Source organism: Carettochelys insculpta, chromosome 32, assembly GCF_033958435.1.
Source record: "Carettochelys insculpta isolate YL-2023 chromosome 32, ASM3395843v1, whole genome shotgun sequence".
Lineage (NCBI taxonomy): Eukaryota > Metazoa > Chordata > Testudines > Carettochelyidae > Carettochelys > Carettochelys insculpta.
This window is the reverse complement of record NC_134168.1, coordinates 359,128-380,269: the sequence shown is the minus strand read 5'-3', so window position 1 is coordinate 380,269 and position 21,142 is coordinate 359,128. Positions and strand designations below refer to the sequence as shown.

General features: G+C 55.7%; 1 protein-coding gene across 1 annotated transcript; it reads left to right on the top strand.

Annotated features, from left to right (window-relative positions):
• The first annotated feature begins 311 nt into the window (after nucleotides 1–311).
• Nucleotides 312–15,741, top strand: LOC142004469 (olfactory receptor 10A4-like). The gene is made up of 2 exons (XM_074982114.1): nucleotides 312–685; nucleotides 14,790–15,741. Exons 1-2 carry the CDS (start codon nucleotides 312–314, stop codon nucleotides 15,739–15,741), a joined length of 1,326 nt encoding a protein of 441 aa, XP_074838215.1.
• The last annotated feature ends 5,401 nt before the right edge of the window (nucleotides 15,742–21,142 follow it).

Sequence of the window (21,142 nt, the reverse complement as noted above, 5' to 3'; positions counted from 1 at the left end):
CCAGTTCCTGCTCTGGCCCAGGTGTGATAAAGGTGTGCGAGAATCCCAGCCCCCCCACTGTATTTCCAGTGCACGGGAGGCTGGGGGAGCTACAAGGCAGATTTATGTCATTCCATGTGGTTCCAATGCTCTTGGTCCAACTAGATGGGACGCTCAACCTCTCAGTGACACGAGTCTCCCTTGGATTACTGACAGTTTCATTCTTGCAGGGGAGAGACGTTGTGGTGGGAGGTTACAGCCCCTGCAGCCGCACAGCCTGAGCGTGTGCACTCCAGCAGTGTTTCATGGTTGTCTTTTTCCAGGTGCATCGAATGGAGAAAATAAAAGGAAGAAATCAAACGCCCATCGCGGAATTCATCATCTTAGGATTCGGGAATGGCCCTGAGCTGCAGCCTCTTGTCTTCCTGCTCTTTCTACTCATCTACATTGCAACTGTGGCTGGGAACAGCCTCACCATCGTGTTAGTTATAGCTGACCACCACCTTCACACCCCCATGTACTACTTCCTGGGGCACTTGTCCTTCCTGGAGGTCTGTTACACCTCCGCCTTCCTGCCTCCGCTGCTGGCCAGTCTCCTGTCTAGGGACAGAACCATCTCTGCCAAGGTTTGCGTCGGGCAATTGGTTATCTATGGTGGCTTGTCAACTACAGAAACCGTGATGCTCTCGGCCATGTCTTACGATCGGTATTTAGCGATATGCCGTCCCCTCCGTTACGCTGCTCTGATGAATGGCCGGCTTTGTTGCCAGATAGCGGGAGGGTGCTGGATAAGCAGCTTTCTGCTCTGCGCCATTGCAAACAGTTTCTTCTGGCAATTAACGTTCTGTGGGTCCAAAGAAATAGACCATTTCTTTTGTGATTATTCATCTATGATAAAGCTGTCCTGTGATGACACCAGCACTGTGGAAATGGTGACAGCTGTCGTGGCTGTCATAGGGGTATTTGTGCCCTTTCTGCTCACCCTGACGTCCTACATTTTTATCATTGCCGCCATCCTGAGAATCCCGTCTGCCACCGGGAGGCAAAAGGCCTTTTCCACCTGCTCCTCCCACCTCATCGTGCTGGTCATTTTCTATGTGACTGTGATCACCGTCTTCATGGTTCCAGCAGCCAACACTCCAAAGGTCCTCCACAAAATCTTCTCTGTCTTCTACATCGTCCTGACTCCCTTGCTCAACCCTGTCATCTACTGCCTCAGGAACAAGGAGGTCAAAGGGGCTCTGAGAAGTGTTGTTCTTCAGCTGGCTGTTTCCAGAAACCATTGGTCATGAATGAACGCTTGGAAAGGGGCAAACCCGGTGAGCGTCAGGTGAGCCAATGAGAAGGGGATTGGTTCCTTCTTACCTGAAGCAATCACCTGCTGAATGGTTTTCTTTTGTGTGGCCAGAGGTGGGAGACAGAGACGTTAAAATCCTGAACAGGGCTTGAGGAATCCAGGCCACAAGAAGTTCTGGGCATACAGATATGTAAATAGAAGGGAACTATTACGTCAGACACAATGAGGTTATCATTTGTATTGGTTGTTATTCATTTATCGTTGTTCTCAGGGTGGGAGAATGTCGTGAGGGAGGCAGACCTCCAGCAAAGGAGGCGACGGAGTGCTTCCTGCAGCCGAGGTGTGAAGAGGTAAAATGCACCCGAGCAGAAGCAGAGGCCACAGTTCAGCTGGAGAAAGCTCAAAGGCAGGATGCTCCAGGGACACCACCTAACAGCCCTGCTCCGAGCTCTGCTCACCACCTCGAGGCATTCCCCAGTTACCAGGTGGGGGATAAAGTACAGGATTTCTTCCTGCATTTTGTGAGGGCCGGCCAGTGGCACAACCTCCCCACAGATGAGCACATGGTAGAATCAAGATCTCAGATCACTGGTCCCTCACTAGGGCTGTGTCTACATTTACATCCCTCTTCTGAAAGAGGTATGCAAATGAAGGAAATAAAAAATGAAAATGAGGTTTGCATTTGCATATAGACCACCTCATTTGCATATCCTTATTTTATGGGAAGAAGGATTCTTTCGAAGATGGGGTTTCCTCTCGAAAGAGCAGTGTCTGCACTGGTCTTCTTCCTTCGAAAGAAGCTGTTTTGAACTAAGAATATGCAAATGAGATGTCACATATGCAAATTTGTATCTCATTTGCATTTCAATTAACCTCATTTGCATACCTCTTTCAAAAGCGGAATGCAATTGCAGACACAGCTGAGGAGCGGCAGCTGGCATGTCTGACGATGCCATAAATGATTATGAACGGCTGAAGCAAGAGGCCAGACGGGTGATGGGTCTCACTCCCAAGCAGGCCCATTGCTGTTTCACAGCCCTCAGGTAGCAGCAGAACTTGATGTTTCCCAGACACGCCCACACGGCGGCTCAGAGCCGGAGAACGTGGATCTCCGGAGAGAAGACTGACACCTGCACACGTTGCCCCTCCCAGTGCAGATGGACCAGTTCCTAAAGGGTGTCCCTGGACATATTAGCGTGTACATCCCAGATGGGAACCCCAGTACCAGAGAGAGGTGGGAGTGCGCAGGGCCAGATGGGGGGACCAGGGGCAAAACCAGAACTGACAGCACTTAATGGGGGAACCAGAAGGGGCGTCCAGAGAGAGTGTCTCAAAACTGGGAGAATCCAAGAACCCACATCGCAAGGAAGGGCCCGATCCACCTCAAAGGAGGCCAAGGACGTTCCCTCACCCCCCCAACCCCATTCTCTCACAGCCCACCTCGCTCCAGTGATAGACCAGTCCGGCTGGAATCCCCGCAGAACTGGGGTGTGGAGGTGCCTCCAGGGACACTTCCAATCCCTCCTCTCCCACTTGGACCTTGGGGAGCACAAAACCCTGCTCATCATGGCAGCATGCTGTGTGTTGGACACTTTGTGTGAGACAAAGGGGGATTTCTTTCCGCCCTTGTGGTAGTCCGAGTCTGAATGGCTGGGCCAGGCCTACCAGCAGCCATGCACCATGGGGGCTGCATGCATTGGCGAGGCCCTGACCAAGGGCTTCACCCCAGGGGAGCACCGACTCTGTCCACTGGGCTACCCCAATGGGGGTGTCAGCAGCACCCATCCCTACCATTCCTCCCAACTTGGCACCCCAACCCCACAAACACGACATGGCGTGGGTTGATTTACAAGGGGTGGCTTCTGTGTGGATGCAGACAACTGTGGGGTTTAATGGAATAATTCTTCTGCTGGTCCAGCTGCAGCTACGCCTGGAGTTGGGCTGATCTAACCGTGACCCTCAGCACATGAAGTTTTTCACATCCCTCAATGGCGGGATCTCCTCCCAGTGCAGACTGGCCCTGCAGGGCAGACACAGCTGATGCACCAGCCAGGTGATTGGTTGTGAGACACTTCCACACCTCTGGAGTTCAGACTGAGCAGTGGGTTGGCCTCAGGGGGCAGGGCCATTGTACAAAGGGGAACTACAGAAGAGGGGCTCACCAGCATGCGTGGCCGCTTACGGCCTCTCCTCTGTCGCTCAAGGACGTGCAACACAGGGCTGTTACCTGTCCACTCTTCGTATGTCCTGGCCTCCAGCCAGGAGAGTCTTTCCCATCACTGGGGAGGTAAAACAAAGAGTAGAACAGAACAGAGATTGTTCTGCCCTCCATGGGCCAGAGCTTAACTAGCTCTACGTCCCTTCTCTCACGCGCTGGGAGAATCACTCCCTCACCTCCCAGAGCAGCTTCCACCTCGGCCTTTTTATGTCCTGGCAGAGGCCCACCTCCTCCAAAGTCACCGGCCCTCCGGGACGTTCCCTGGAATCCTTCTCCCCCAGGCAAGACTCAGGAGACTCTTCAGCCCCGATTCAACCTCCAGGGACAAGCCCAGTGTAGAACCTCCCTCTGGAAACTTCCTTGTTCCTGGCATCTCTGATGGAGCTCCCATCTCAGGAGACCAGGCCAAGTCCCATTCGAGCTCGACCTCTCCCTCCCTGCGAGATACAATCAGCAATTCTAGCCACTCAGACGCTGTCCCACGAGAGCTCGTCACCTAATAAATTATTCTGTTAGTCTTTAAAGTGCCACACGACTGCTGGTTTGTTTTGGTAGAATACAGGCTAACAGGGCCACCTCTCTCTCACTATTCTTCCTTCCTCCTGTCCTGAGGGGCTTCCTTTGTATTACCCCACCCGCCCACCCACCCGCCACAGGAGCTCTGCTTTAATGTAGCCAGCTACACCCTCCTGGGACCTCCAGGTGCATTAATTGGGCTCTCCAGCACCTTTGAAGGGATTGTGTGATTTATTCAGCCCATTGGGCAAGTGTTCCCTCTGAATGCAGGATCACCACAGTTTAATGACCCGGTGTCATTAGCCCTGCACTGCCCTGGCTTGGAACGTAAGTCCCAGGTGGAGGCAAAGAGACACCAGAAGGACCCAGACCAACTCCACAATCAAACTCACTGACTCGTGCACCTGATGAAGTGGGTCTTTGCCCACCAAAGCTTATGCTCCAAAATATCTGTTAGTCTATAAGGTGCCCCAGGACTTCTTGTTGCTCTCGGCAATACAGAGTAACACGGCTCCCTCTGTGATACAATCAAACTGAAGTTTTCATTCTGGCGCAGACGAGCATGGACAATCCCTCGTGTCCATCCAGTGAGCCGAGTAGATACTATGGAACTATAAGAACTGTAAAATCCAGTGACATGAATGGGGAGCGAGAGGTCGGTGGTTTGAGCCCTGGCTGCTAAACCCAGGGGTGTGAGCTCAGTCCTTGAGGGGCTGTCTAGGGATCTGGGGCAGAAAAAGAAAGACTGGCCCTTGGTCTGGCTCGGAGGGCAGGGACCAGACTCCATGGCCTCCACAGGCCCCTTCCAGCGCTGTGAGATGTGTATCTCTGTGTGTGAAGTCACACAAAAGGCTTTTCTGAACACCCTGGGGTCACCACACTGACAAGAGGGGGGTTACATCCGGGAACAGCTTGGCCCATGCCACTGAAAACTCACTGCAACTCACGAGCCGCAGTATCAGGTGACATGACACAGCTAACGCTGCTTTCACCGAATACCCACAGGGCCCAGCTCCGAGCAGCCCATCCCCTGGGGGTACATGAGGGTTGACAAAGTTAAGAGTCCACCGAAATACTCGTGTGTGTTCAAGTCCCCGATTCCCCAGTGGTTGCGACTGTCTAAATGTTGATAAAACGCGAGTGGCCCTTTGGCAGCTTTGGCACTTTCCCTGGGCCGGGCAGGGGAGCTCTGCCCCATCTCCATGCCCAGCTCAGGCTGCTGCTCAGCCCCAGAGCGCCCCACAGCAGGGGACCAGGCCAGGGCCCCATGGCCCTTGTCATTAGGCTGTGGCCCAGTCCCAGCCTCCTCACTCCCACCCCCGCCCCTGGAATTCAGAGCACAGCCCAGCCCTGGCCCCCTGCAAGGTCCCACCCTGGTCCCCCAGCTCTCCCTCGGCTGGGCCTACACCCCCAGCCCCCGGCTGAGTGCAGAGTCAGCCCCCACGGCTCCTCCTCGTTCCCCTGGAAGCTGGGGCCAGGCCTGGCCAGCGCATCACCCCAACCCCCATATCCTCTCCCAGGCGCACCCCAGGTTGGGCCAAGCACCACAGCCCAGCCCCGACCCCTGTGGTCCTTCCAACCTCCCACAAGACCTGGGGCCGGGTCCCCTCCTCACCTCATCCCGACTCATATTTTAACCACATCGACAATTGCGATTAATTGTTAAACAAATAATTCTGCCACGAGATGAGGGAGGGAGACGTCGGGAGGGGAATTCGCTTCCACGTTGGGCACATTTCCCCTGGGGCTGAACAAAGCTCTCAGCTCTGGGACGCGTTACCAGGGCCATTTCCCAGCTTTGATACTGGCAGGAACGGCCCCGTCCCACCTCTCTGAATTTACCTCTTCTCCTGGGCCCCTGAGTGACAGGTGTCTCCCTCTGCTTCCCCTCCTCCTCCCACCCCCCACTGCCCACAGCCTGGGCCTGGCTGTCTGCCCCGGAGCTGACAGGCTGAAGAAGTGGGTCTGACCCAGGAAAGCTCGTTATGCAAATCAGGAACACGGCCAGTCTGTCGGGTGCTCCAGGCCGGCTGGTTTCCTGGGAGGCTGCAGCCCAGCCCAGCCCAGCTCCCCTGCTCAGGCCCACAAGGGAGGATGTTGTGTTTTGACAGCTCATTAGGAAGGAGCCATTCAGGGTAACGAGCCTTTGGGAACACGATGGGCCTGAGAAACACTTGTACCCCCGGGTGAGCCTTCCCGGGAACCCCCCAGCGCCTGGAAATAACAGCAGCTGGGAGTCTGCACGGGCGGGTGAGGAGACCCCAGAACTCCGGGCGCCGGGTGAGGAAATCGGGTTCCCCGCCGGTCTGAGCCCCACGGCTGGGAACAGTGTCCCTGCCCTGCGCTGAAGCTCTCAAAGGGAGGGACTCAGCTCCTCAGCTCCTCTTCGCGGCCCACACGAGAGGACTCCTGGGCAGAGCTGAGACAAAAGGCTTGAGTGGGGCCGGGCCGGACCCCCCGAGGGGATTTCAGCCTGTCTGTGGGCACCTGAGACACCCACAGCGCAAACCAGCTGCAGCTCGTGCCTGGCCCTTCTGCCAGGTGCCGGATCTCCTCGGGCGGGGGAGACCTGCTAATCCACAGCCCATCTCCCCGGGGCCTGGCACTCCCTGCGCCTCTTGGGGGTTTGCCCCCGGCTTGTGTGTGCAGCGTCCCCTCAGCCGTGTCACCTCAGTCTGATCTCTCGGGCAGCGTCCCGGCTGCTCACGCGCCTGGGCTGCTCCGCGCCACAGACAGGGAGAGGCAGAGCTGGGCCCCAGTGCACAGGGGTCGGCGCTTTGAGCAGGGCCGGGAGGGGCAGGCGCCGTCCCTAGTCAGGGGCTGGCGCTGGGCCAGGCGTGGGTTACGCCGGGTGTGCGCCGAGAACCTGTGTGTCGCTGCAGCTGGGTGGGTGCCCGCCTGGGAGCTCCCCACAGCAGCCCGGCGGGAGAGGCAGCCCAGCCTCGGGCACCAGAGGGGCCGTGGAGCCCAGTTCCAGGTAACCCCGGGGAACCTGGCGCCGACGGACAGCACAGGGAATGGCCTGGGGGGGAGAAGGGAAGTTTGGCCACACTGGACCAGCCTGAAGGGCCGTCTAGCGCAGCTCCCTACCCTGCCCTGCCCGCCAGCACAGACATGGTGTGTGTGTGTGTGTGAGACAAGGAAACACAGAGAGTGTGCAGCACAGTGTGTGTGTGTGAGACAAGGAAACACAGGGGGTGTGCGGCACAGTAACGGGCAGAGTGACAGGGAGCCCCACGTGGGCCTAGGCAGAGAGCTTGTGTTGCCAATGGCCAGTGGAGTTGAGGACTTAACCACTTGCAGACAGAGTCGAGGTTCTTTCACGCGGGAGCGACTGGACTTGCAGACCATCAAAACCTGGTTACAACAGGAACTGGGAGTGACCCGAACTGTTGGCCGTCTCCTGCCTGTCATGGAACAGGGCTTTGTCACAAAGGAATTCCCAGAGGCAAACTGCCGCAGCGGGTGGAAAACTCCCCAGACGCCCTCGCAAACGAGAGAAGATCAATTTAGGTCCTAGCAGTATCAGCTGGTGACCTCGTCTCTCTCTGAGCCGAAGGGGAAAGGTTAACACAGCCTGGGGAATGGTTGGCTGAGTGCATTTGACATGGCCTGCGGGGGTGTATCCCGTGTGCTTAGCGCTGGGAACAACTGAATGTCTCCCAGCATTTAGAGCAGAGCTGTAATGTCTACGTGAAAGACCATCAGAAAGGCTTCTCCTCCGCTGGCCTCCTCCTCGCATTGGTCAAAATGTCTGGAGGTCAAAGCAAAACGAAACAGGCTCTTTGGTTTGCATAAAACTGGCCCAGAACAGCATTTCTCAGTGAATAGACGTCATCGATAGAGCTGTGCAGAGCTCTCCCACCCAGCCCCCCAGATCCCTCCACCCCAGGCCCAGACTTCATCCCACACGGGATACCAAACCCACGGGACAGAGTCGAGTGGGAGCGTGTGGACCACAAAATGTCCTGTGCGGTGAATGTAACTACGGGACGTGAGTGAGAGTTCAGCAGGTGTCACGATAACCGAGAACAACAAATGCCGAGGGGAGAAGGTACAAAGCAGACGCAGAAAGACTGAATCAGTCCCAATAAAAACCCCTCCTGGTGTAACACAGGCTCTGGTAAGAGCGCGCTCAGTCAATCACAGACACGCTGACCCAGAAGTCAGTGACCCCGATTTTGTGCCCACCGCTCCCTTCTGTGAGCCTCAAAGAAAGAGACTCTGGGGAGAAAAACACAAGGGACGTGTCACTGTGATGGCTGCCAACGCCGCCGTCTCCTGGGACCTCCAGCCTGCCCTGTTCAGAGCTTAAAAGTGTCCCAGTTAGACCCGCCCAGAATACTGAAAAACTGGTCACTGTTCATTGACTGACACAGAAGCTCTGCAGCAGTGAAGCCCAGAGTCATGGGGGTTTATGACCAGTAACCAGAGAGCAACGTCCTGTTTGATGGGTTTCCCTCTTTGTGGGTGGCCACATCCCACTCCATTGTGTGTTCCATTTCATTGTCTCAAAAATGGCTCTGTTGCCCCAGAGGGCAGGACAAGAGGCTGCGGGTTCAAACTGCAGCGCAGCAGATTGAGAGTTGATCTCAGTGTGTCGCAGAGGCGCTGGCCGCACTGCGAATCACAGAATCAGAGAACACTGGGACTGGAAGGGACCTCGAGAGGTCATTGACGTTGGCATTACAGCCTTAGCTCAGAGGCAGGCGGCACCTATTCATCTGACAGAGGCTCATGACTTTACTTCCTAAAATTCCACATTCATTGCCACCTGCTGAGGACGACGGTCTGTCGGCTTTACAAGCAGGAGTGCGTTTGGGATAAGCCCCCCGCACCCCTCACTGGAACTCACACCCTCATCTGCCCTCCAAGTCGTCATCAACGTCAATCCCAGCTGTCGTGTGTGTCTGGCAATGCCCACACACCCCTCTGCCCATCCATCGCCATATTTCCCTCCCGCACGCCCGGCCTCTCTGCCCAGCTGTCGTGTGTGTCTGGCAATGCCCACACACCCCTCTGCCCGTCCATCGCCGTATTTCCCTCCCGCACGCCCGGCCTCTCTGCCCAGCTGTCGTGTGTGTCTGGCAATGCCCACACACCCCTCTGCCCGTCCATCTCCGTATTTCCCACCCACACGCCCGGCCTCTCTGCCCAGCTGCCCAGGGGGTCGCACTCCCTGCTCCCAGTCAGTGCTGCCAATGGGCTGAACAAACCCCCAGGGGCACTGTCGAGCCCAGCCGCAGCCGTAGGCCCTGGGATCACAGACTGGGGCCCATCAGCTTTAAGGCATCATCAGGCTCCCCGGCCCATGTGCGCTGAACACAGCTGGGCTGGGCTGGGCTGGGCTGGGCTGGCCAGAGGGAGAATCTCCTCCGCTCGGCCAAGCAGATGCCCCCCGGGGGTTCCCCCCACTGGGGAGGATGTGGCTGAGCCGGCCGGAGCGTGTCCCTGCCGCGAGACGCAGAGACTCCAGCTCTGCCTGGCCAAGGTGCCCCGGTCCTGTGAGCGAGGGGCTGGGGCGGGGCGGGGCGGGGGGCTGTGCCCACACCCAGGGAAACCTGCCCCAGCGCTGAGGAGCCCAGGCCGGTGCGGCCCAGAGCGGAGCTGGCGCCTGCGGACGCGGAGGGGCTGGAAGGAGCAGGGGGGCGGGTGGGCGCAGCCTGGCCGGGGGGAAGGACCCAGCCCCGGCCCAGCCCGGCCAGTGGGGCTGGGAGGGGAGGGGCAGAACTGCCGCCTGCGCCTGAGTCCCAGGGAGGGAAACCCAGCGCTGGGAGAGGGAGTCTGGAGGGACCAGGCGGCACCAGCCGAGCGGCGGAGCTGGCGCCAGGCGGCGCTGCCCCCGGGAGGCAGGGAGCCTGCAGGAGAACCCAGCGCTCTGCCCTGCCCTGCCCTGCCCTGCCCTTCTCTGCCATCCCCGAGCAGGAGGGGTCTGCCCCTGGGGGAGCCTGCGGTGTGCAGAGACACACACACAGACACAGACACACACACACACACACACACACAGACACAGACACACACACACACACACACATACACACAGACACACACAGTCACACACACAGAGACACAGACACACACAGACAGACACACAGACACACCCCTTCACAGCACGGCCGTGGGGGCGGGGGCCAGTGGGGGGCGGAGCTAAGCGGAGCCACACCCACAGCCCCTCTCCCGCCCCACGAGTCCGGCCCCCGCCTGGCGCGGCGCTTTTCCCCTGGCTGCACCAGCCGCTCCGGGAGTTATAGGGCTGGGGGCGAGTAAAGCTGGTGGGGGGGCGCAGATTGGGGCCGGGGGGAAGAGATGAGCCACACAGACACCAACACACACACACACGCAGAGACACATATAGACATAAACACATCCGTGCTTACATACAGACACACACGTTCACATGCACATGCACACGCACACGCACACGCACACACACTGGGGGCACATTAATTTAGAGCGAGGGGTGGGGCTGTGGAGGGGTGAAGCCACGTGGGAGTCGGGGGGGCGGTTTGGGGTGTGAGTTCCGGTGGGGGGCAGGGAGGCGGTTTGTGGCAGGAGTTCTGGTGGGGGGTGGGGGATGGGGGGGTGGAATGGGGCATGAGTTCCGGTGGGGATTGGGGGGGCGGTTTGGGGTGTGAGTTCTGGCAGGGGGGCGGTTCGGGGTGTGAGCGCTGTCCCCGCCCGTAGGAAATCAGCCCTGCGCACACACACGTGAGCAGCTTTCGGAGCAAAACCCCCGTGGGGCTCGTCTGAGCTGGGAAACGGGTTCTGCCCACTGAGTTCGTCGCTGTCAGTCTCTCAGGTGCCACCGGACCACTCGCTGCCCCATCTGAGTCAATCCGCCCAGCTCGCGGGATGGAGCCGCAGGAGTCAGGAGAATCTGAGCCCAGATCCCCGCCTGGCCCCGAGAGCGGCAGCAGCTCCGCACACATCTCAGGTGCCAGTTCAGAGCTGCCCAGGGGATTTGAGCACCCGCTTCCATTTCCTGTTAATAACAGGTGCCCAAACCACCTAGGTCACTTGGACAATCTCTGCCTCAGTCACTCTCCCCAGACTCAGGGGCGCACAGTGGGGCTTAAAGCCACCGGTTCCCTCCCTCTCCAGCGTGTGGTGGCAGGGGGGACGTGAGCCTTCATCGCTCTACCCCATCCAAGACCTGGGTCCTAGCAGCGGTGGCCCTGGTTGCCCCTGGGGTCAGTGGGAATCTGGTCCTGTGGTCTGGGCAGTGGGTCTGGGCAGTGAGGACTCCTGGGTTCTGTTCTCGTCTCTGGCAGAGGAGTGGGGTGTAATGGTTAGAGCAGGTGGGAGTCAGAGCTCCTGGGCTCTCATCATGGCTCTGAGACAAGAGTCGGAGCATCAGGAAACTGCAGCCGTGAGCCCTGAGGGTTGTCCCTGCCCCGACTCTGGGGTGTCTTCCTGGGAAAAATGAGTCCTCCTTGTAGGCAAAACAGGTCAAATAATTTACCAGGAGAGCGAATCTCAGAAAGATTTTAATTTAGAAAATACAGGTGAAGATGAGGATGACGATGATACAACTTCCTACAAACCGATTCTCTGAGTGACTTTTGTTTGTTGCAGCCTGAGGCAGTGTTGTTTTCCTCTGGGGAACAGGGCAAGAAATTTGGCCTGAGGGACTTGGTCCCAGAAGCCAGTGAATGTAATAAACACACCTGTTTCCTTCAGCACATCCAGCACCAGCAGCAGCTGGGAGAGGGAACCGCCCATCCTGAACAAGGTAGGGAAAAGGAGCCTTCAGCCCCCAGCCATCCTCCCACTGCAACCCTCAGTGTTGTGCCCCACTCTGCAACGGGAGCCAAATCACCTCACTGGCTCCTTCATCTGAATTTTCCATATATGTGTGTGGAGAACCTGAGTGTCTGTCTGTCTGTCTGTCTGTCTGTCTGTCTGTCTGTCTGTCTGAATCTGTCATTGCATTCAGAATTTAGCTAATTTATCTCTCTGGGGTGAGGCCAAGCGCTGGATTTCAGGGTGTGGGGGTCATTGGCACAAGGTGAAGTTCTGGTCCCCTCATTCCACAGTGCCCAGCAGAGTGACAGATGAGCCCCACACCTCCTCCCCCATGCGCGCCTGATTCTTTTTGTGGTTGTGTTGTTGGTGTTTTTTCTTCTCACATCTCTTGTCTTTTCTCCACTCTGCTCCTCAGACTTCCTCCTCCTCCACATCATCATCATCATTATCGACTGAGTCTGAGTGTAACTGTTGTTGCATAAGGTGTGTGCTGTTTATGAATTTGAGCAGAGTCGGCTGGGTGGGCTCCATCTGATCTCTTCTGATGAGAATGTCCACTTTGAATATAACCCTGGCACATGTTCTGGAGGTGAAGCTGTGACAGTGTTCAGGGGTCCCCAAGCTCCGCACCCCCTCTGCAGGCAGGAGTGACTCTCACTCAGGAGGTAGAACAGGAAGTTTATGAGGAGAGAGAGCCCAGCTCAGCACAGAGGGGTCAGTACATGAGGCAGAGACAGTCATTCCAACCCCTCCTCGGGAGAGGAGCCCGAGGGTGCCCCAGCTGGGGAGTAGCTCCCCCTTCAGCCAGGCTGGCTGCCTCCCAAATCTCTCTCCCCCAGCTTCGAACTGCTGCCTCCGATGCAAACCCACCTCAGCTCCTCCCTGCTGTTTAAAAACAGAAAAGCAGTCAAGCAGCACTTTAAAGTCTAACAAAGTAATTTATTAGGTGAGCTTTCGTGGGACAGACCCACTTCTCCAGACCAAACCCGTAAGAACAGACTCAATATTTCAGGCACAGAGAACGAAAAACAGTCATCAAGGAGGACAAATCAGAAAAAAATGATCAAGGTGAGCAAATCAGAGAGTAGAGGGGTGGGGGTGGGAGGGGAAGGTCAAGAATTAGATTAAGCCAAGTATGCAGACCAACCCCTATAGTGACTCAGAAAGTTCCCATCCCAGTTCAAACCACGTGTTAATGTGCTGAATTTGAATGTAAAAAACAGCTCGGCTGTCTCCCTTTCAAGAGTGGTGCAAAAATTTTTCTTCAGTAACACACAAACTCATTAACAGAATGGCCCAATCCATTAAAATGTTGACAAACCGGTTTGTGGATCTGGAGCATTTTTATGTCTGTTTTCTGCCCAACAGACATATGTCTGTCCCACGAAAGATCATCTAATAAATTATTTTATTAGTCTTTAAAGTGCTACTTGACGGCTTTTTTGTTTTGATAATATATGGACTAGCACAGCTCCCTCTCTGTTACTCTTCCCCCTGCTCTTTGTTCAGGTCAGAGGTGTTACCTGCCAGCTTAGGTTACAGCCCCAGAAGGTCATCCTTCGCCCCCGGGCGCTACTCTGCCTGTCACACACACATCCAGCCTGAGTCTCACATGCACTCCCCCACTCCATCACAGAAGCCCACTAATTGAGAGGGGGTCTCTCATAGCTAAATTTATCTGAGCCCTTTCGTTACACTATGTGTGCTTTGTTAATTTATTGCGTGGTGTCCTATTTCTACAGGGACTGTCTGGGTGACCTGAAGAGCACTGAACTTATCACTGAGCTTTCAATGACAAGAATCTCCCCAGACCTTATTCTCAGTGGTGAGTAAATCGTAGAATGCCAGGGCTGGAAGGGAAGCCAGGAAGTCATTGAGTCCAGCCCCCTGCCTAAAGCAGGATCACCCCCAACTAAATCATCCCAGCCAGGACTTTGTCAAGCCGTGACTTAAAAATGTCTAGGGATGGAGGTTCCACCACCTCTCTCGGTAAAACATTCCAGTGCTGCACCACCCCCTGGTGAAATCATTTTTCCTTATATCCAACCTAGACTTCCCCCACTGTAATGTAAGACCCTTGCTCCTTGTTCTCCCATCCGTCACTACTGAGAACAGCCTCTCTCCATCCTCTTTAGAGGTCTCCCCCACAGCCCCCTGCCCTCACTGCAGCACCCTCTGCCCCCTGCCCTGGTCCCAGACCCTTCCAGATCCTCCTCCCCGTTCTCCACCACCCACCCCAACCCTTCCAGCATCCCAAGCCCCAGCACTCCCTTCCCCACTGCCTTCAGACACCCGCTTCCAGCCCACACTGACATATCTCACACAGCCCACGGGGAGCCCCCCGAGGGCTGGGGGTGGCCATGCAAGAGTACGTCAAACACACAGCTGTTACCTTCACCCCTGGGCTGCACCAGGCTGATCCACAACAATGGGCTAAACCTACCACACCGTTCCTTCTCACCACGCCTTTCAGACCAGCGAGACAGCAGAGACGCAGAGCAGGAAATGCACTTTCCCACTGGAAGTGACACAACTTACACAGCGCCACATTCACTGAGGGAATTAGACCCCCGTCAGGTCCAGCTCCATCCCATTCACACAGAACGGCCCAATTGAGAGCTGTTGGAAATGCAACAAACAGACAACATGGACTGGAAACACACAGACAGAGACAAGCGGCTCTTCCATCAGATGAAAATGAAGAACTCCGGGATACTCACCTTCATACGCACAGGAGAAGACAGTGATCATCTCAACCCAGCGAGAGTGAGGAGCCAAGAGAAACCTGACTTCAAAGAGCCAGAACCAGACAGTCAACCCCTCGAGCACATGAACCAAATGTCCCTGACTCTGCTTAAAGCCTTGAGCAAGGCTGGGTCAGTCGCTATTATTTTCAGAGAAATTTCAGCAGGTGTTAGTCAGAAGGGTCCGAACAGGAAGGAAACCAGGACAAATGGTTTAATTTGCAGTCACATTTCTGATGTGCCTCAGACCCAGTCCCTTTGTCCCCCTACAGATGACCTCTTCCAAGAGCGACCCTGGAGGGAACCAGACTATATCTGATGTGTTCGTCCTGGTGGGGTTCTCGTACCTTAAGGAGCTGCAAATCCTTCTGTTTGTGGTGCTTGTGGTCATCTACCTGCTCACCCTGATGGGGAACCTGCTGGTTATCCTGCTGATAAAGCTGAGCCCCTCCCTCCACACCCCCATGTATTTCTTCCTGGTGAACCTGTCTGCCTCGGAAATCTGCTTCACCAGCAGTGTGGTCCCTCAGCTGCTGGCTCACCTCCTGGTGGAGGAAAAGACCATCTCCATTGCAGCTTGTGCAGCAGGGATGTACATCAATGCCATCACGGGCCTCACACAATGCTGCCTCCTCACAGCCATGGCCTACGACCGCTACGTGGCCATATGTCATCCCCTGCACTACACAACCATCATGAGTGGCCAGGCATGTGCTCTGCTCGTGGGGGCTTCATGGGCTGCTGGCATCTCGGTAGAAGTTCCTCTGACTATGTGGATCTTCAGCCTGCCCTTCTGTGGATCCAACCGCATCCAGCACTTCTTCTGTGACTTCCCACCAGTGCTGAACATGGCATGTGCCGACACGTCGCAGATTGAGGCTGTAGGTCTCACGGTGACAGTTGTGTTCACCCTGTGTCCTTTCTTGTTGACACTCCTGTCCTACGCCCGCTTTATTTCCACCATCCTCAAGCTGCCATCGGCAGAGGGAAGGCGTAAAGCCTTCTCCACCTGCTCCTCCCACCTCACGGTGGTGACTGTGTCCTATGTTACTGTCATTATCACCTACCTGGTACCCAACACTGGCTCCACTACAGAGAGTGACCTGTTGATTTCCCTTTTGAACACAATCGTCTCTCCAGCGTTGAACCCCATAATTTACACTCTGAGGAACAAAGAGGTGAAAGGAGCCTTGAGAAAAACTGTACAGAAGAGCAGCTTTTCTCACCACTGGAGAAACTAGAGACTGAGAAGTCGAGTGAGTCAAAATTGGGGCGGTGGGGGGAGACGCAAGTGAAGGGAAATTCATAAACATTTCATTGAATTTCTCACAACGAGACTGAATTTTTTTATTGTTTTGAAACACTTTGTCCTGTCTGGAAAATGGGAAGTGAAACTCTTGTTGCCAAATTACCCCAACATTTAAAATGTCTAAGTTTTTTTGAAATACAAAAGGCAGAATGGTCTCCCCTGGTTTATAATTCATGGAAAAAACAAACAAAGGACTCCATTTAGTGAAAGTCTGGTCCTGATTCTCAAACCTGAAAATTGGAAATGTCAAAGGAAAATACAGTGTCCAAGGAGAGATGTTTCACTGAAGGTTCACCTCTGTGAACTGTGTCCTTCCCGGGTTGGACTATGAGAAGCTGTTTTCCTTACTACCCCCTTTCTCCTGATGATCCCATGTGGGATGCTGACAGGGAGACGTGTGAGGGTGCCCTGATACTGAGGTCAGAAGGAGGTGAGAAAGGGCTAGTTGTACCGCCAGGCCTACCAGATGTATATTAGAAGCAAGAGGAAGACCAAGCACAGGGTAGGCCCATTGTTCAGTGAGGAGGGAGGAACAATATCAAGAAATTTGGAAGTGGCAGAGCTGCTGAATGACTTCATTGTTTTGGTCTTCACCAAGAAGTCTGATGGAGAAATACCTGACATGGTGAAAGCTCGTTGGGAGGGGGCAGGTTTAGAAGATAAAATAAAAAAAAAAGTTAAAAATGACCTAGAAATGTTCAATGTCTGCAAGTCACGAGGACCTGATGAAATGCCTCCTAGAATACTGGCGGAGCTGAAAGGGGAGGTATCTGAGCCTTTAGCTATCACCTTTGAAAGTCTTGGAAGTTGAGAGAGATTCCAGGAGACTGGAAAAGGGCAAATAAAGTGCCCATCTGTACAAAGGGAAATAAGAACAACCCAGGAAGTTACAGACCAGTCAGTTTAACTTCTGTGCCAGGAAAGATAATGGAGCAAGTAATTAAGGAATTCATCTGGAAACATCTAGAAGCATATAGGGTTAGGTAACAGCCATCATGGATTTCTAGGGAAGAAATCATGGCCAACCAATCGGATAGCTTTCCATAACAGAGGAACAAGGCTTGTGGAGAAGGGAGATGGGGTGGATCTGATGTACCTAGATTCTAGTAAGGCATTTGATACACTCTGGCATGATCTTCTTAACAATACATAAGGCAAATACAACTGAGTTGGGGCTGCTGTAAGGTGGGTGCATAACTGGCTGCACAGCCATTCTCAGAGAGTCGTTATTGACGGGTCACATCCCTGCTGGAAGGGCAGAACAAGGGGGGCTCTGCAGGGATCTGTTTTGGGACAGGCTCTGCTCAGTATCTTCGGCGATGTGGATCTGGGAGTGGAGAGTGCGCTGCTTACGTCTGTAGGTGATACCAAGCTGGGAGGGAGAACAGGGTCGTCATTCAGAATGATCTGGGCACACTGGAGAAACGGCCTGAGGTCAATGGGGTGAAGCTGAACAAGGCCAAGTGCAAAGTGCTCCCCTGAGGAAGGCCCAATCCGTGTCACACCCAGCCGGGGAAGTGGCTGTCTAGGGAGGAGTCCTGCAGAAAGGGATCTGGGCTCAGAGCGGAGCACAAGCTCCAGAGGAGTCAACAGGGTGAGACTGTTGCCAGAAGCGCCAACCTGCTTGTGGGCGGCGCTGCCGGGTGTTGGGAGCCAGCCAGGAGCAGCAATTCCTTCCCCCCGCTCTGCGCTGAGCAGCCTCCGTGGGGCTGGTGCCCAGGGCTGGCCCCACATTTGCAGAAGGCTGTGGAGAAGGGGGAGCAGGTGCGGAGAAGAGCCCAAGGCTGGTGGAAGGTGCAGAGAACATGAGCTGTGGGGGAGCCGGCCAGACCTGGGCTCCTTTCGCTCAGAAAAGAGAAAGCTCCCAGGGGCAGGGGAGCGGGTCTCAAGCAGAGAGCTGCAAGGAAGAGAGATAACTGTGGTGCCCCCCAGTCCCTCCCACTGCCCCCGTCTCCCCACCCAGCCCCTCCTGTGTCAGGGAGTCCCCCAGGCTCTTGGTCTCCTGATCGCAGAGATGGGAGCTGATCCTGCTCTGGGGCTGAGGCGGGGGCTGAGCGTCTCTGGTGGGGCTGGGGGCAGCTTTCACTCCCAGGGCTGCCGGAGGCTCCTGGGCTCTGTGGGGTTGTGGGTGCCCATTGCGCAGCCCCTCGGTCTCTGGGGCAGGCAGCCAGGGCCCCACGCCCACCCAGCGGAGCAGGGACCAGACTGCCCAGTGCCGCATCTCCCAGGGCAGCACTGGTGGGTGCAGCTCCTGGCTCGGGGCCATGCAGGGATCCAGGGGGGACTCGGGAGCTCGAGGGGTGGGGGGTCAGGACTTGGAGGAGGGTCAGAGAGGAAGTGAGGTCGGGGGTGGAGAGGAACTGGAGTTAGGGGCAGAGGGGGCCATGGGGAAGAGGGGGCCGTGGGGCAGGGCTGGTGGAACTCAGGTGTCCCTGGAGCAGGTCCCCATCCCCACAGTGGCTCTGCACCCCAGGGCCAACATTGCAGCAGGGGGGTTCTGCCGTCGGGGCCCTGAGGTCTCAGCCGCTCTCCAACCCGCCTTTGTCGTTTTCCCCCTCCAGCTCTCCTGGGCCGGCTGCTCTCAGCAGAGCTTCTCCAGCCCCTGTCCTCATGCTGCGGGGAGAAGGGCCAAGCCCAGCCTATGGCTCTGGGGTGGGGGCTCCCTGGCTGGGGTCCTGCCCAGGCCAGCCAACTCCCCCCAGTCCCGGCGTGCAGAGGACCCGAGTGCCCCTCCCTGGGGGGGATGCTCTGCAGTGGGGTGTGCAGGGTGAGGTCCTCAGTGAGCCAGGAAATGGCAGATTTCAGTGGGGAACCGATTAAATGTTTTCTCACTCTGATGCTACAGCGCACTGCGGCGTTGCTGGGTGCTGTTATATAGTGCCTCTGCCCCACCCCAGAGGTGGCTGCGTTTCAGCACTGGGGGAAGTGACTCCGGGGCAGCGCTGCAGTGCGCTGTGAGGCAGCTGTCGTGTTCCACCCCAGAGGTGGCTGCATTGTAATGCTGGGTGGAGCAATTTCCACACAGCTCCATCGCGGGCCAGTTGATTCTGGGAGGGAGGGGCTGTTGGTGCTGAATGGGGCTGGGTGGCCGGTGCTGCTGGAGCCAGACGAGGAGCTGTGAATCTTGAAGCTTCTTGGAGATCGGGGGAGATACCGGATGACTGGAAGAAGCAAACGTGGTGCCCATCTTTCAAAAAGGAGAGAAGGACAATCCAGGGAACTATAGACCTGTCAGCCTCACCTCAATCCCCGAGAAAATAATGGAGGGGATCCTCAAGGAATCCATTTTGAAGCACTTGGAAGAGGGGAAAGTGATCAAAAGTAGCCGACATGGATTCACCAGGGGCAAGTCCTGCCTCACCAATCTGATTAGCTTCTATGACGAGGTAAGAAGTTCTGTGGACATGGGGAAGTCGGTGGATGTGATACACCTGGACTTCAGCAAGGCTTTTGATATGGTCTCCCGCAACATTCTTGTCCATAAGTTAAGGAAATATGGATTGGATGCTTGGACTATAAGATGGATAGAAAGCTGGCTTGATGGTCGTGCTCTATGGGTAGTGGTCAATGGCTCAATATCTGGATGGTGGTCTGTTTCAAGTGGAGTGCTGCAAGGCTCGGTTCTGGGGCCGGTGTTATTCAACATCTTTATTAATGACCTGGATGAGGAACTGGGTTGCACCCTCAGCAAGTTTGCGGATGACACAAAACTAGGGGGAGAGGTAGATATGTTGGAGGGTAGAGAGAGAATCCAGAGGGACCTGGATAAATTGGAGGACTGGGCCAGAAGAAATCTGATGCTGTTCAATAAGGAGAAGTGTAGAGTCCTGCACCTGGGGCGGAAGAATCCCAAGCATTGTTACAGGCTGGGGACTGACTGGCTCAGCAGCAGTATGATGGAAAGGGACCTAGGGGTTATGGTGGATGAAAGGCTGGATATGAGTAAACAGTGTGCCCTCGTAGCCAAGAAGGCTGACGGCATACTGGGGTGCATTAGGAGGAACATTTCGAGCAGATCTAGGGAGGTAGTTATTCCTCTTTATTCGGCACTGGTGAGGCCACATCTGGAATATTGTGTCTAGTTTTGGTCCCCCCAGAATAAAAAGGATGTGGATTTGCTAGAGCAGGTTCAGCGAAGGGTAACAAAAATGATGAAAGGTCTGGAGCACAAGACCTATGAGGAGAGAATGAGGGATGTGTGTTTGTTTAGTTTACAGAAGAGAAGACTTAGATGTGATTTAAGAGCAGCCTTCAACTTCCTGAAGGGGAGCTCGAAAGAGGAGGGTGAGAAACTGTTCTCAGTGGTGTCAGATGGCAGAACAAGGAGTAATGGTCAGAAGCTGAAGAGGGAGAGGTGTAGGTTAGATATTAGGAAAAACTACTTCCCCAGGCGGTTGGTGAAGCATTGGAATGTGTTGCCTAGAGAGGTGGTGGATTCTCCATCTCTTGAGGTTTCTAAGTCCCAGCTGGACAAGGTGCTGGCTGGGATGACTTAGTGGGGGTTGATCCTGCTTCAAGCAGGGGGCCGGACTAGATGACCTCCTGAGGTCCCTTCCAGCCCTTTGATTCTGTGATTCTGGGTAGGGTGCTCCCAGGCCACCCGCACACAACAGGGCACATATGGAATGGGCGTCCCTGCAGAACTGGGGGTGGTGATGCCAGCCCCTGCTGGGGGGGCAGTTCCCTCCATCTTGCTCCTGCAAAGCCCAGCCAGACATGGGTGTGAGAGTGGGGGGCTGACCTGGTGAAGTGGGAAGGGGTGAATGTCAGGGGACTGGCAGGTGCCCTGGTACCCTGGTGAGTCCTGCCTCATCCCTCCACCTGCAGGTGGTCAGGGCCATAAACAGCAACCTGCTGCACAGAGTCACCCGCCTTGGCAGAGGTGGACACCATCAGTGGGGGATGTGGTGTTCTGGGCTTCCCCAGCTGTGTGGGGGGTTGTACTGACAGACGCACGTCCCCATCCATGCCCCAGACCATCAAGCGTTCAGCTACATCAGGTGCCAAAGATACTTCTGGGGAGGGGGCCCTGCAGGCCATGACCACTGACCACCTAAATTTCAGGTGGTTGGGGAAGGCACGTGATGCCACATCTTCAGGCACTCCAGCCTGTTCCAGGAGCTGCATGCTGGGATCTTCCCTGCTGGCTCCATCAGGGTCAGGGACACAGACACGTCCATCTGCCTGGTGGGCGAACATGACCAACCCCTGCTGCCAAGGCTCATGAAGCCCAGTACAGACCACCTTGACCCCTCACTGCAGAAGTTCAATACCAGGCTGGTCAGAGCCCATACGGCTGTCGAGGAGCCTTCGGCCACCTGAAGGGACGTTTC

What these genes read in the sequence shown, in the direction of transcription:
- LOC142004469 (XM_074982114.1), top strand. Translation starts at nt 312, where the DNA reads ATGGAGAAAATAAAAGGAAGAAATCAAACGCCCATCGCGGAATTCATC. An exon ending in TCGGCCATGTCTTACGATCG is followed by an intron (nt 686 to 14,789) that starts GTATTTAGCGAT and finishes CTCTTCCAAGAG; the next exon opens with CGACCCTGGAGGGAACCAGA.